The 16,128-nt window shown below is 48.8% G+C and overlaps 2 protein-coding genes across 12 annotated transcripts in view; one reads left to right on the top strand and one right to left on the bottom strand.

The window, feature by feature from the left end:
* Positions 1–7,755, bottom strand: part of LOC116940694 (histone-lysine N-methyltransferase NSD2-like) — a 34,191-nt gene extending 26,436 nt beyond the window's left edge. For 4 of the 11 annotated variants that reach the window (XM_032950838.2, XM_032950843.2, XM_032950845.2 and 1 more), the window contains exons 1-5: positions 5,845–6,091; positions 3,037–3,356; positions 2,002–2,429; positions 1,302–1,410; positions 596–768 (exon numbers count right to left, since the gene is read on the bottom strand). In XM_032950838.2, the coding sequence (XP_032806729.2) occupies positions 596–768; positions 1,302–1,410; positions 2,002–2,429; positions 3,037–3,331 (1,005 nt within the window). In that variant the 5' untranslated portion in view covers positions 3,332–3,356; positions 5,845–6,091. The other 7 variants (XM_032950842.2, XM_076065824.1, XM_032950840.2 and 4 more) reach the window with 6 other exon arrangements.
* A 5,133-nt stretch (positions 7,756–12,888) lies between these two features.
* DGKQ (diacylglycerol kinase theta) overlaps positions 12,889–16,128 on the top strand; it is a 72,093-nt gene continuing 68,853 nt past the window's right edge. Inside the window, exon 1 of the mRNA XM_076065820.1 lies at positions 12,889–14,203. Within this exon, the coding sequence (XP_075921935.1) occupies positions 13,894–14,203 (310 nt within the window). The 5' untranslated portion in view covers positions 12,889–13,893. The remainder of the gene's footprint in view (positions 14,204–16,128) is intronic.

Below are 16,128 nucleotides of genomic sequence, written 5' to 3'. Positions count from 1 at the left end.
GGGGGGGGGGATCCACTTTCTAAAAATGTTTGATTAAGGCCTTCTGAAAGGCTCTTACCATTTAGTTCACGGACAAACGGAATGCTGGGCTTTTCTAATAGATGGTCAAGTCAGCTGTCATCACTATGATTAGACATTTTTCTGCGTATAATATTGCATTTCCTTTCACAAACGTCATCTTAGCAACACAGTAAATGATTAACAACATTACATTTACACACAACTACAATTGCTGCTACTTGCCACCAAGTTTCCAAGATGTCACCACAGCACTTGTGTCAAGCTAAGTGCACTTTAAGACTACATGGCATGGTAAAGGCCTGCTGGTTGGAGGACATACGCAAGTGTCATGGGCTTAACAGACCACAATGACTCCTAGACAACTGCAATCCACACGAAAAAACTGCCGTATTCGCTACCTGGCACTTCTTAATGTCACGAGTCTCTCCTCCACCGCTGCCACGTGAAACTTAACACTCTAAAGTCACCTAAAACCACAAATGTAAACACGTCACCATTCTTGCGTGCAATTTCATGTCTGTGCAATACAATGACAGCATTAATATGAAGAGTGAGGGCGGACGAGAGGATTCACCTTGGTTCTCTCGCTGGCCGAGGACGTACGCTTAGCCAGCTCGGAGACCAGCAGCTCGTACTGCTCCCTGGTGGAGAACATCACGAGGGAGCGGTAGCACACCCACGCTCGCTCCGCGGCTTCCCCGAAGAACTGCACATGGTACTGCCTTGTGAAAGACTTCACCTGCCCTACTGAGCGGGAATTGTACCAGGGATCCAAGAGGGAGAGTATGGGGGGGGGTGGGGGAAGAGTTGACAATTGTGATGATCTGGAGTATCAATTAAATTTTTGTATTTTCTTTCTCTCTGTTGTTTGTATGATGTAATATAAGGATTTGCATACGATTTGCTCCAGCCTAGACTTTGCTTGGTAAAAAAAACATCATCGGTATAATTGTACCATTGCCACAAGAACACTCAGAACACCTTTGATGTTGTCATCTTTAAAACAGCTCATAACTGACTCAAAGATAAAGAGCCCTCATCTTTGCAAACAAAAAATCGCAAAGTGGATTTTAAACATAACACATAATTAAGAAACTGCGGTCTACAAGAATATTTTTGGAATGTGACAAATGTCAAAAACAACGGTATGTACATTCCTTTATCCATCATGCCAAATATATGTGAAAAAGATCTGTTGGATACAACATTTAAAGTCTTAAAAACAAGAGTGCCGACATCTCCAATTTAAGTGCATTCCTTGACTATTATGGGGTGCTCACCTTTGACGCGCATGTGTATGCCCAACTTGGGGTCACAGGACACCATGCAGGGCCACCACGGGTGCCCGCTGATCTTGGCCCACACCACATCTCCGATGGAATACAGGTCCTGCACACACGCCACATCAACCCTTGCTGCCTCCTTACTTATTTCAGCAAGGAGCTATTATGTTCAATAATCAGTGTGCCAGCAAACTTGCACGAGTGATGCAAAGACTTTGCACCACACGTTAATTTTGGGTTGAGCTGGCCATAAAGAAAACCCACATGAGACAACTGCTAAATTTAAATGGTGCAAATTATATGGAATATGAGTCACTGGGAATACTAATATCTTGCACTTATTTATCACACTTACACTGTCCCAAACCACAACATGCACACATGACAATCCACGTAGGCAGGACTGCCATCTTCAGGATGGTATTGTATTTGGGAATTTCATCCGGAATACTATTAACGTGTTTTTTTATAACCATATAAAGTCATTCACAGTTTAATCACAGATTGAGATTTACTGGGAAATATTAATTTGGTAATGACCACTCATTTTCCTATTCACAAAAAATAAACCTGGTTTATACCCTTTCACATGTTTTAACAGACCTACTCAACTTCTTTGACAGCAAACTTTAAGCATGACATTGCATTCCAAGATGACCATACAAAAACAGCAAAAAAAAACCCCATAAAAACTCACGCTGTTTTCTTGTGGCGACAGGAGAACAGGTGGCTTGTCGGCAGACAAGGGAGGAGTTGTGGGCAACGGCGGGGTTGAGGGATGCACCGGCCGTGCAGGCAGGACACACGCACCCACAGAGTGCGATACGGGTGGTACCGATGTACCCGACCCAGGTGGACCTTTCACAGGCTGCAGCTTACGTGGCCGGCCCTTAGTCCGCAGCAACGTCGACTGTTTGACGTCTGCTGCCGTAGCTGCCGAACTCTCTTTCGGCTGCTGCTGCTGGCCAGGCTGCTCAGGTGTCACCACCAGATCCCCGCACAGTGAGGACTCAAATAAGGCCTTTCCGTTAAAGTAGGTCTTCGTGATCTTCAGCTTGATCTCTGGGGACCCGGATGCTTTTTCTGGCGTGGGCTGCGAGTGAGGCGGGGTCTGGCACCCAGCCACTGTTGGGGAAGGCAAGAAGCTGAGCTTATGCATGTATCTATAACTTCTTTCGCACCATACGTAGTCAACCATTCGAATCGGAGGTGCTCACTAGGAAGATACTATCAACGCACACCACGTTTTAGAAACCTCCACTACTACATCCTACGCATTAAATTTACAAAGTGTAATGTGTTGCCCTGGTGGATTGTGGGTAAAATAATAATAGGCAAGGGTGTTTCACCATAAGCCTATGGGACTTTTGGACCAATGTTTTCCAGCAACATTCGTTTAGGCAACAAACTCTGGGCCGCTTTCATCGTTCTGCAACTTGTCAGAAGGGGATGGCCGATTAAACAAATGCTGAAGGGCTATACCTGGTGGTGCAAGAGGTAAAAGCCTGGAAATTAGTGGTCCATAAGCTCCATGTTGTTAAGGCTGAATGTTACTTTCACCTTTAACTGTTAACTAATTATCACGCATAAGTTGCAGACATAGATTAGTACACCACAGTGTTATATGAATGTCTATATTTTTTCATGTCAACACCACTTTCTTTAAAATACTATTTTAAAGAACAACGTTGCACTGTGGAAGGCTTTTCAAATGATAGCAATGCAGGCTCACCAACAGTGAGGCCCGGAGGGTCGCTCTCCATCTCTCCTCCATTGGGGATCTGCGCCACCGCCTGCTGCAGAGCCACCAGTGGGCAGTGCCCGTTAACCTTGCCCATAGGCCTGCCGTTCTCCTCTGGGAGGCCCCACGGGCCAGCAATGCCCTCCATGGTGGCCCCAGCAGCCCCGGCCGCCACGCAGCCTTCCCGGGTTGCTCGGGGCCCCCCCACAGGGACCGCAGCACACGCAGAGCGTTTGCCTTCCTCAGACAGCGGAAGAACGTTTCCCATTATATGACGTTGCTCCATCTCAAGCGCAGCTCCTCATTGATCCCTAAAGTAACAACAGAAGTGCATGGTAAGCATTAGGATGAAGAGTGCCTCGTAGGACCTGTAGCTTAAACAGTGCCAAGCTCATCCATACAGGACGCGTACAAGTTTCAATGCAGTAGACTTATAAGGTAAACCAGTCACGTTCCATCACTCACGCACCGCCTGATTGGTTTGCTAAAGCCGACGGCAATGGCACGTTTACGTCAAGGTCTTCACCTGTCATCAAACAATATGGCACCGCCACAAATGGGCCCAACGGCGAGCTGGCTGCTCATTCGCTCGTCATTTTTTCACGAACGATGCAAATCTGCCATATTATATTTCTCTAGTCTGTGAACGCAGCTTAACGGAATCGATGTTAAGGCATCCGTCCAGTCAGCCATAGCACCAAACCCAGTTTTAGCTTTGTTTGCAAAAAACATAGTGGATTTTGGATCCACGGATCGCAGAGGAGCTAATAGTACCTCGGCTAAAGCTTCAAGTCCTTCAGGGGGCTCCCCTCTCCGCATCACGTCCAAATGCCGGCCGGCTGCCACCCACACAAAAGGACCGCACCAGGGGGGGGGGGGTGGTCCCGTCCATCCTTTGACTAAAAAAACCCCCCCCAAGAGCTGTGCAAAAAAGCGAATAAGCCCGTGCAACCATTTTGTTTCATGGCTGCTCGCTCGACATGTTTGTCCGGTCGTTTTTAATTTATTTTTTTTTCCCGCGGGACAATTTCGACCGGCCCGGACGTGCTACTTTAAAACTGGCCCGGCAATGGAGGGTGGCCCTCTCATCTTAATCCATTCCGACCCCGGCCTGCCAGGGATGGGCTTGGTTTCCTGGGCTTACCTCAAAGGGTTTAGTGGCTGTATTCATTAAGATGTTTAAATAAAATTGGGGTGTGTGTATATATAGCACGGTATAATATAAAGAATTACGTGCCGGGTTGGATACGCACCGTTACCGGATAGATTGGGCAATGGGGCGCGTGCTGAAGGGGGTCGGTTATGAGTCAAGGCCCCACGGCTCGGGCAGCTGTAATCAGATATATTACACTGTACTGGAAAACAGTACAAATCAATTGTAACTATTGTATTCGGTTATAGTACTGTTTGATTGGGACTTCATGCGACAACAAAAAACAGCTTGGTAATCGAGCGAGTGAAATTTCTTTTTTGGGTTTTGGCCTAATCCAATTCCTTCCCGCCACCTTAACTTCTACGTAAACGACGAAACTGAAGTTCCGCATTCTGTGCCGTGGTTAATTGTAATTTCGTTAATTGGAATGCGATTCCCGCTTCCTGTAAAAGTCCGATTCCCTCTCGTCTTCACTCCGGGCCCGAGTTTCGTGCGCCTCGCGTAACATGGCGGGCGAAGACCCTTCAGATCATCATCATTATTATTTAAACAGATGTATAACAACACTGTTGTCGATACACGCGGACACGCACCAAGGACAATCCGAAACGTTTGACAAGACCGTGTTGTGTTTGTACTAATTTCCGGCAGCGTGTAGCGTCTTTCAGGGTTAATTGAAATGAACCCCGAAATCCATTAACCCTTGAACTCCAACCCCACAGCCTCCTCGGTCATCATATAGTCCGCGGCCTTGACTTTCAACAATTTTAGCCCTTTCACTCGAACTCTTATTTCTTCTTGAATGCGAATCCGCTCATTAGAAAATATAACAAATACGACTTTAATAAAGCAGAATTTGGCTCGGTGGATGGAGCCAAATTACCTCTCGGGTTTTGAAACGTCTGCCACCTGCTGAACCACCTGCACGAACATCACAGGCTCACCACCATCACCATCCTCACCACAATCGGCCTCACCAACTGCCCAAGCACATTAGCATCACTGCCATTACCAAAATCACTCGAAGATCCCCCCGATAGCCTGAGCAGACTGTTGGGGCAAGTGCTGCTGGCGAGCACCCTATGAAGGCCGGCACAGCACACGAGGGGGTGGGTGGCCAACACCACGCCCGGCCGCCTTTGTCTCCCTTGTGGCAATGTTTACGCAGCGCACCAGGTACTCATTTGTTGCAGAGTTGATCTAGGGGAGGCCCAGGACCAGTTCAGACAATCGTCACCCGTGTTAGCCGTGAGTGGGAATCACAAACTCGGGTAACCGGGTTCGTAGTGCAGCGCGCAAACCGCTGCTCCACCGCTCCCCACATCAACGCCACCAAAAATATCCACAAGCACCATGATCACTACCATGACAACACCAGTAGTAACATCACCACAAGCCACACGCTTTCCAACCTCACTAGGATCAAGCCATCACCTAACACCCACTGAGCGAGCCAGAACGAGGTGCACACATCACAGCACACGGGAATCAAAACTCCGGAAGGGGGTGGGGGGGTCTCCTTAATTTCCGAGGGATCTCCCACTCATCACCCAAGACAACCCCACGTGAGATGAGACAGCGGACTCCATGTGGAAGTCTCCCTCCCCACCACCTCTCCACCTCTCCACCGTTGCTCGGCCACCCACCACATCTCCCTCTCCCTTTCACATCCCTCGGATAGGTCCCCTTCTTCTTCTTCCTCCTCCTCCTCCCCGGTTACCGGCGAAGGCGAGCGAAGCTGCGCTGGGCACGGGGAGGGAGGAGGGAGGTGACCGGGGACACCTGGGCACCACCACCACCACCAACCACCACCACCAACACCGGGGTCCGGGGGTTCGGGGGGGGGCTCCGGGTGACACCGAGAATCCGCCGGGCTCGGCAGGGATCCGGATCCCCAGGCTTGAGCGCGAAAATGAACGCCTCCCATTGGCCGGGGGGAGGGGGGGGGCTGAGCCACCTCGGCACGCGATTGGCCGGCGGCGGCAAGCGCGGGGGAGCGAGGGAAGGCGCCAGGCGGCGCGTGATTGGCCGAGCGGAGAAACGGTTCTGGGTTTTTATATTTTTGTAATTTTGGGGTTTCTCTCTTCCTGGTTGGTGGTTGGAATCAATGAATGATATCGATTTGTTGTCGATTAGTGAAAGGTTTGCGTTTGTTTGTTTCATGGCGCACGATATCGTTGTGTCAGGACCCATAGTTTAGTATCGCGTCGAATGTAATGGGCTCAACGTCGACACCTACTCCGATATATCAGCACAGATATATCGGTGATATGGAATCGAATCACCATCATTCATCGACTCGAGAGGCTTTTGTTTACTGGGGGGGGAGGTTGTGAGGCGTTCATTGGCTGCAAGCTTCCGAGAACTTCATATCAACATTCGATTAATCGATTATTACAGTGACAATAACGCATCGGTTTGTTTTGTTATTATGGAGTATGCGAATTAGGTGTGCACGTTACGTCTATCTCGAAGGGTGCGAACTAAAACTACAAAACAAGGCGGAGTCACGCGGGCTCCCCATACAAGCGATGCGCATCACGCAAAACAACGAATAATCGACTTTGTGTTGTTTTTTATTCTAATCGCGACCCAAATCGAATTCGCCGCACGCTTCGAAGCGTTAAATCTGAATCGTGCTTTGATGAGCACTGCTTGTATGCCAAAGTACCTAGAGCCGTGCAGTTTGTGTACACTGTACAACCTGCTTCAGCCACTGGGCCCAGCCAAGTGTTTTGTAAGGCGCCACGGTTCCTAACCAAGACAACCACAAGCGAGCCATCGAATGTATTCGTTAGTCACGGTGTATGAAACGCCAGATAACAACGCAAGTGTGTTCTGTTGCTAGTGCTAACGTGTGTTGGGAAGCAGGAGAAGATTGAGGATAAACCTGCACTATGCTTGGCCAACCCACACACTTCACGAGCACGATGGAAGTGTACGGTCAAATAACTCGCACGGTGTACGGGGAGGCCCTCATCCCGCAGTGGGTTTACAAAAAGGCTGCAGATGTAACGTCTCAACCCAGTACTGTATACTCCATTACACCTTCACAATGTGTGTTTTTTTTCAGCGGCACTATCTCACCCAGCTTATAGGCACTAGCTATCCCGCACCTGCCAGCATACGAGACGTAGCTGGATCGATCACCAACTGTTCCCACCAATATTTGCCATTCGCACCTAGTTACAGTATGCACGTGGCATTGCCATCTCACAAAAGCCCAGCCAAGCGTCCGCACGTTCATCACGGCTAACCCAGCACTGTACTTGGCGACCCACTCCACAGGCATCGATGATCTAATTGGCACGACCGCAGATGAATGGTAGGTCTCTCTCACGCATTAGACGCGGACACGCGAGTCTCACGAATCTCGCTCCGGCGGTACAAAACAAAAAGACAACCCCCCATCCAACCCTCACCGCCGTGCGGTGTCACCACGGGCCGTGAAGAATTGTGTACCTTTATCTCGAAGGCACTCTTCAACACTCATCTCTTGGATCTCTTGCTACGACGCGAAGTCATTCTCCTGCCCCCTAGCGGCAACTCGCATTCGTAAACTCTGCCGCGACTGTCCTGCCCCAAAACAGCCGTCAACATTCTAAACAAATGTCGTGCTGTGTCTGTCACATTCAGCAGCAGATGAATCTAATGCGGTCTCGGCGAGGTCACCAATTACCGCACACAACTTTGGTTTTCAATCAATCTGGCTCATTCTCGTTATGACAATTTTAAAAAAAAGTCGGTTTAGTTGAAGTTGGACAATCATTTTTTTGAGAGGAATATAAGTTCAGGTTGATTTTGTTTAGCGAGGCGAGAACTCCATTAGCGACCAGGATATGTCTCATTTGCTAGTGATCTGCCACCAGATAAAAACAACCAAATAGAACTGAGGAGCACTAAACAACCCCGTGACAAATTAGATTGAAAACGGTATGCAAACATTGTCATTATTAAGTACTGTAATTTTCCTGAAACAAAAGTTGATTTGGACAAATGACTTTAAATATACACTTGAACAACATTAGGTTACAGAAACATGAACATGGTTTAGAAACACTGTAAAAAGTAGGCAATGTCTCCGTCTCTCCACTTGAAATGTAAAGTGTTTCTTACACAAACCATGAGCCAGACCGCCTTATTATGGGAGTGCATAATTTCAGCAGCATTGATTCAAGGCAAGCACAACTCTGGACCGGTTTCGACACACAGTGTCTCATCAGCAGAGTTAGAGGCTTTCTTGAATAAATTATGGTTAAATCCCGATCGAATTCAAGCAAGCACTCTCTTCTACGATATGGGGTCCCCACAGTTTGACGCAACATAGATTGATGGTGATTATTGCACAAGTTATGGAAAAAAATATACAATTAAGATATTAAATGCGTCGGTGGCCCTCAAGTGCAACCTATTTCAGTGATGTGAGATAGAGTTTTTGATTGATGTCATCTTTCGGAGCCGTGCTGCTGCAAGTGGTGAGAACAGTAAGAGGACATCAATTAACCCTCACGATATGACGCCAAAACGATAGTTAAACAAACCCCACGATCTGTCAACACCTCGTGGAGAGACCTTTACCCAACATTGGATAAAGTTTGTGATGTGTAAACCCCATTGTGATTTGAGATCATGTCCTCACAATGTATGATGATGTAACGTGTACTGGACCCTCTAGGTTGCCTTAGGCTGATTGATCACAAACCTAGGGTAAAAATAAAAAAAATATCGTATTAAAATACACGCTGAGTACCCAACCCTGGAATGTTGTCAGGTTTATGGATGTAATGGGTAACTGTATTTAAACATTCAGGAGCAATTCATGACGTTTTGAAGTCTCGTGTTGCACGAGATGCTGCAGCAGAGTAAATTGTTGTACTGTGCTATATTCTAACGTCTGTGGTTCCCCGCCTTCAGCAACTTGTATAATGAACAGGCGTTGTAAAAGTCCATCATAGAATCACCACGACCAACACGGCGTGGGGAGGACCCTCTTCCAGCAGACTTTATTGGGGATGTACACATACTGGACATTATTGAATCGAAAAACACTAATATTCTCGAATTACATTCATCCCGTATTCGCTCGGTTAAAGACAACGCGTTGAGAACTTTGGACAAAGTACAGGATTAAAACGGTATCGTCACGAACGCGAAATTAAACTACTCTTGCAGTTCGTGTCACCGGCCAGCAGAGAGCAGTCAACTCGTGGTTAATTAGCCTCAGCGCAATCGCCCAAGTGGTGCATGACTTACATTAAATCGCCTCTGCCACTTTAACAATATCTAAAATTACTTTTTCAACGAACCTGTCATCATACTCAGCCACGATTCTGCGATGTAACAATCCACCCGGCGCCTGCACATTAACTAATATCATCGCTCCATCTCTTCGGTTGACGTGCTCTCGGACCCGTCCAATTCACTGGCCGTCACTCCGTCATTATTCTTGACCATGAGCCACTTGAACCAAGGTTTGATTCTCCACAGTTCAGTGTGTTGTGCGTAGCGATGATTAAATCCAGAGGGCGTCCTGTTCGTATCCAGTATTCGTACCCCCTTGCTCCATCATCACAATCAAAGTGAGCGATGTCTGGTGAGTCCAGAGCCGCTTGGGACTGCTTCGGTCACAGGGAGGGGAGGTGATTATACTTCACCACGCCGGTCATTGCGGGTTGAAAATAACACATTTTGCTTCACCTCCTGCTGAGTACGTGACTGGCTGGTATGGGTGTCCCTATCCAGCACAGCTGCTAACTATTCCTTTAAACTTAAAAAAAAATTTTACCAGCTAAGGCCCACTAAGCTATAATAGCTCTTTTTCAGAAGCGACCTGGCCACAAATGATAGCTTAACGAAATGGCTCATCATTTGAAAGTTTATAGCAGCCGAATGCTCAAAACTCGTGTTTCTTAATGTGGAGGGAAAACCCGGAGGGCATGGAGGAAAAAAATCCACGCGACCACGTGGAGAGAAACATGCAAACTCCAAATATGCAGGTGTCAGGGTCGGCGAGGTAGTTAACATCTCGCCACTGTGGCTAGCCTCTTCACCACGACAAAGTAACATTTTCCGTTTATGTAAATGATCACTGCTCAATGCAAACTCAATTCAAATCGTCGGCAGAAGTAATTCCAGGAATTTGACAACGTGGCACTGTAGGTTAACATAGGTTATCACAAATTTACTTCAGGTATATATTTTTATCTTACAGGAATTGTATTTTTTTTGCCTTCTCACGGATATTAAATTAAGCAATTGGTGTTGACACTGATTGAGAGGTGGATAGCTACTTTAAGCATTTTCCTGCAAACAAATACATATTCTTAGCTCTTTCGGTAAAGTCACGTTACTTTACCGAAAGAGCTAAGAATATGAATAACTGCAGTCACGAAAGCTTTAAATCAAAACACATACATGCAAATGGACGGATACAAAACCGCCCATAGTAAACAATATAACAAATGTAAATGCTCTCTCTCTCTGGAGTACTGGTTAAATAAAGAACATCCATCAATTGCGAGGCATACGTTTGCCCCAAACCTGCCTCTCCCATCACCATCATTATTGAACACCTCATGCGGGCAATGCGTGCAAGCCGCGTGTTCCTTCATCAACAGCAAGGCTTGTTGAATGCTGCCGTGACCAGATGTCACTGGCAAGAGCACTCCGTTCGAACAAATGCTATCGGATAACTTTGTTCTGGAGAGCCAGAAAGCCGAAAGACTATTAGAACCCCACCCCCACATGTAAGAGTATTACGTGCTAAAATAAGGGCCATATCGCGAAAAGTGCACAAACCGCCTGTTCCCTTCCTTATCCGCACTGGAAAATCAAATCCGATCGTGGCACCTCCCCCGCTACCTCCCCCCGTCCCACTTTTAATTGAAGGCTCCGAGGCTTTCGCATTCCCTAGACAGCATAGGGGCGCCGCGTGACGCAGGTGGGGGGGGGGGCGGGGTGCAGCCACGCGATTGGTCGCGGTCGTGGCCCGGCCTCCCCGCCGGCGTTGCGCATCGCGTGTGGGAAATAGAAACGAAGGGCGGAGGCGCGTCGCCATAATGTGGAGTGGGAGTGGTGGGGCGGGGCTTACATTGAAAACATATGAATATGTAACAGGTGACGTTTCGCGATATGCGCCTTCTTTTCAGCACGTTATACTCTCTCTTTACACGTGGGGGGGGGGGGTGGGGGTGTTTACTTCTTATAATGGCTTTTAGGCTTTCCGGCTCTCCAGAACAACATAATCCAATGGCATTTGTTCGAGCGGAGTGCTATCGCCAATAACTTCTGATCACGGCGGCGTTCAACAAAGCCTAGGGGGGGGGCCGTGTTGATGACACTCCCCCGCCGCCCCCCCCCCAAAGAGGGCCGACGCCGGTCCAGTGTTGGTTTGCTTAAACAAATGCTGTTTGCATGTGTTCGTTCTGCGTTAGCAATTGGCCGATGGACTCGGGTGTTTTTCTTTCACAACGCAATAACTGAGCTAAGGCCATGCGTGGGCGAGAGTGATTGTCTACGGGGGCGTAGCTTGATCCGTACAGTAGTTGTTTTTTTTAGTTAGCCTACGTGGTGGTTATACGCCAGAATTCGTGTCGTTCACGTTCCCTTACCGACCCGTGAAGACTGGACACGTTTACAACGATCTTGATTCCTTTTTTGTTTAAATACTCCTACTATTCTATATTTAAAGCTTTCGTGACTGATAGGATCCATACTCTTTGGTTCTATTGGGTAAAGTCACGTAGGTAAAAAATAAAATAACAAAAATCACGACGTTTCGGCCACAACACAAGCGGCCTTCATCAGGTGAAGGGACGAGACTGTCTGGAGGACAGCGCTGGAGTGAAAAAAGCCACGCTCAGATCACGACCTTTTTGTCAAGGCGCTTTGTTTCTTCTCACACAGCTTAAAGGTCGTGATCTGAGCGTGGCTTTTTTCACTCCAGCGCTGTCCTCCAGACAGTCTCGTCCCTTCACCTGATGAAGGCCGCTTGTGTTGTGGCCGAAACGTCGTGATTTTTGTTATTTTATTTTTTACCTACGTGACTTTACCCAATAGAACCAAAGAGTATAAATACTCCTACGTTTGTTTTCCCCCCTCCGGTTAATTGCCCTGCAAGAGATAAGATAAAGCGTGTTCATCTGTGGGACCACCTGGACCGTTAACTCGAGGACACCGGCACGTGGACTGGGCAGGAATTAAAACGGTGTCAGGATTTTGGACGTGGAAAGGGTTAGAGAAAAGACCCATGTTGTTGAGATCTTTCCTTCCCCATTAGTGTTATATTTATTACGTTTTAAGGGTTATTGTGTTGTTACTGCGTTGGTAGTGTTGCACAAGCATTTTGTGTGCCACGTCCTTCCTCACAAAGACGTAGGCTTATCGTGGCCTTCCATTGAACTCTGGCCATGTTTACAAGATTACTTTGTATTCTTTCCAGTTGAAGCATCAAATTGTTCAACTTGCCCGTATGACTAAATTCGCTGTCTTCCCTCACCCCCCCCCCCCCGGCTTTTTGCTGTCGCTATAATTTCCTCAGTCAAAACAACATTTTACTATATTCAGTCTCCAATTTTCTCACGACGTGTCCAAAAACAAGCATACATCACAGACAGAAACCCGCAATACGTTGGCCAACCGCCTTAAAAGACACAAACATATCAAGAATAGGCGACGCTTTAAAACGGCTCGTTACTTATATACATTTTTTAAATCTCCTTTTCGCAGAGCGACGTGTGTATCTACGGACGTGTTGAGATTCACGTTTGAAGGGGGCGAGGCTTGCGAGAGGATGCGTCTGAGCTTTAGAGCTGCATGTGGATGTGGGGGTGGTAGTGGAGGCAGGGCCTCGAATGAATGGGCGTCGCTGCCAGGAGGTGGGGGTGGCTCCGCTCTCTTCCGGAGCGCGTGGCTCGACAGCTTCAACAGCAGAGGCACCGCTGTTGTTGCGTCTGCTGCTGCTGCCGCCGCTGCTGCTGTTGTTGTTGTTGGGAGGCCGTCGGTTCGAGTACTCGGACCCCCCCCCCCAACCACCACCACCCCGGACCCTTAAACCCCTGACCAGGACTCCAACCTGGACGGTGACCTTTCGCGCGGTTTGGAGGTTTGACCCGTCCCGGTGTCGCTCCGCACCGCGGGCCTCGTGGTAACCCGCACGAGTGAAGAAGGGGTTGGAACCTGTATTTTTCTGGAGCGTCTTCACCCTGTCACATAATAGACGGACTCGTTGTCATCGCGATCATGACATTGATCGCCTTGATTGATTAATTCGATCTCGCTGGGTCAATTGCCACCGCTCGGCAGCGCGCTCAGACTTCGGTAGGCATCATACAGTACATACGAAGTATATACTGTAGTGAGTACAGTACTGCGCGCGTGTGAGCATAGGGGTTAACGTTGATTACGTACAGCGCAAGCCAAGCGCCATTCATTTACGGCGGTCGCCGTCAACACACGAGGAAGGGACGGGCAATTAACAATGGCTATAATGAAGACAACTGCGTGCGGATGGAGGAGGTTGTCGTGAAGGCCCCGGCAGTGCTGAAGGGACGTGCCTGGAGCCCCTTCATTCGAGACCCTGGGAGCCCCCACCAGGGGTCAATTAATTGACACCTGAGGAGAGGGGACAGGGGGGCTGGCAGGGGTGCCCTGGCCTTCGATTAATTAGGAGCAATAGTTTGGTCGCGCATGTCTGCATGGCTGAGAGCGGAGGAGGAGGTGGTGGTGGTGGAGGTGACGGCGACATTGGCAGTCCCAGCACTGACAGGCGACACAGGCCCAGGGCTTCGTCCGCGGCTGCAGTAGCAGCAGGAGGAGGAGGAGGAGCAGCAGCAGCGGCAGCAGGAGGAGCAGCTGCTGGAGGTGACATGAGCCCCAGGAGTCGCCACAGGCTGCTGAGGGGGGGCTCCCATGGACACTGTTTCCGCAAGGTGACGCTCACCAAGCCCACGTTCTGCCAGCACTGCACCGACTTCGTGTGGGGCATCGTGGGCTACCAGTGCGAAGGTGAGTGAAAGCAGGTGGTGGTGGGTGAGCGTTTCATTTCAGATGTTAGGTTGGTGTGGCGAGGTTGGTGGCGGGTAGGGTCACCGATTCGTGTTCTGGAGGGCTTCTCTCACCCAGTCTTGCTCAATCACCCACTCGGCGATTACCTACTTGCTCGTCCACCTACGCCCACTCACTGACCAGTTGTGCAGCCCAAATCATTGTTGTTCATGTACTGTGCTGCCACGTCTCTTATACTCCCCCACCTTAACCTGCCTGCGTTGATCAGAGTGCAGAATAGTCGTATTACACCCCCCCCCCCCACCTCGCATACTCATTCAGCAGTTGATTGACAAAAGGGCTGTGAGTGTAAATGAACCCACCTGTGCCCACTCAGCTGTTTAAGGTGGAGCGGCGGAGCCTCACTCATCTATTGACCAAGTCAATTAACTGCGGAACTCTTAACCAGCTACGGTGAGGGACTCATTAACTCTCCCACGGGCATCCACAACCTATTTAAGGGAGATGGGTAGGGACCTGCTCATCGATCAACCCACAACAACTAGAATAACATTAAATTTGTATACAGCGACATCCACGATCAATAAATACCGCAAATTTCTTACCCATTTAAAGGGGGCACACTTGGCCACCCACACGAAAGTGCGGAGGTGTGAGGGGCCAAGCGTGTACCATCATCTCATGCTAACCAGACCACAGTGGAGAGGGGGGGGGCTGGAGGAGCTGGTACTATCTAGGATACATTGGTGGTGATAGGGGCTAAGAGGGGGGCCCTGCTGGAGATATCTGGGTTCCACGTGATTCGAGAAGGGTTTGACTGTCAAGCCATTTTGCGCAGGGTCAAATCAATTTCCACCTCAATGTCGTTTATTTAAAGCAGGTGGGAGCCCTCTGAGAGAGCCGACTGTCTTTCTTCATTCTTACCGTGATGGCAAAATGAGAACGCGAAACCCATTTTGGAAGGGAGACCTGGTTAGCCCTTCTAATGCAATATTTAGTTTTTGTTATTCTCGCTTACGAACGCAAACCCGCAGCAGTGGTTTGTGTTTACAAACGATGCCACGGGGTGTTTAACGTCAAATCCTGGTGATTTGCCACGTTTACCAAAGCACGACGTGTGCTTTAGATCCCACGCTATATACCCCCGTGACATCAGGGCGCTGCTGACCCCTGACCTTGCTCAGCTCGCTAACAGCAACCCATGTTTCCCAATCTTCAGGTGTGCGCTGTGCAGCTGAATGGAGTGGGAAACTGCCATGTTTGTGATGGCAGTGGTGGCAATGGTGGAGGCGGTTGTGGCAATGGTGATGTATGTGACGGTGGTAGTGGTGGCAGTGGTGGTGAGCTGCTAACCTTGGGCGCGTTTGTTTGTGAACGTCAGCGATGTAGGAATGTAATTGATCACTTCGGTTGCCTAACACCTTGGGGAGGTCGTTTCCTTGATGCACCTGAGTGCTCACCAGTGTATTCAGTCAAAGTGAATCAGCCGTGCTCTCAGAGACTCGCTTTTTATGGCCGCATTAATAGCTTGGGAGCAGTAGTGGCGCAGTTGTTCAGCGCACCGAGCGGCGTTATGAATCCCACCACCCGAGTTTGTTAACCAGCCTTGGCGGTAACAACAGTGGTGGAGCGAGAAATATCAGAACTGGTCTTGGCTTCCGTATCCCCCTCCCACTTACCAACTTGTACCAAGAAGCATGGTGAAGTGTCGCTAAACAACAACCCCCATGACCGACACAGCTCAGTGAGACGTTCTAGCCGTGTCTCGACAAAAGGTTGTAAACTATCAATGTGTGCTTATTTCATGTCTGCCAAGGTGGCTGGGATATGACTGGTGATCACTGTAATTCTAAAAATAGACAGGCATAGGCATTACAAAGTAATTTCTACAGCAGTAACTTTCTCTACCCAACTTTTCTGGCTCA

The sequence above is a fragment of the Petromyzon marinus genome, chromosome 9, assembly GCF_048934315.1.
Source record: "Petromyzon marinus isolate PM22_M1 ecotype Great Lakes invasive population chromosome 9, UKy_Petmar_22M1.pri1.0, whole genome shotgun sequence".
NCBI lineage: Eukaryota > Metazoa > Chordata > Hyperoartia > Petromyzontiformes > Petromyzontidae > Petromyzon > Petromyzon marinus.
Note: the sequence above shows the minus strand (reverse complement) of the source record. Positions and strands in the feature narration are given on the sequence as shown.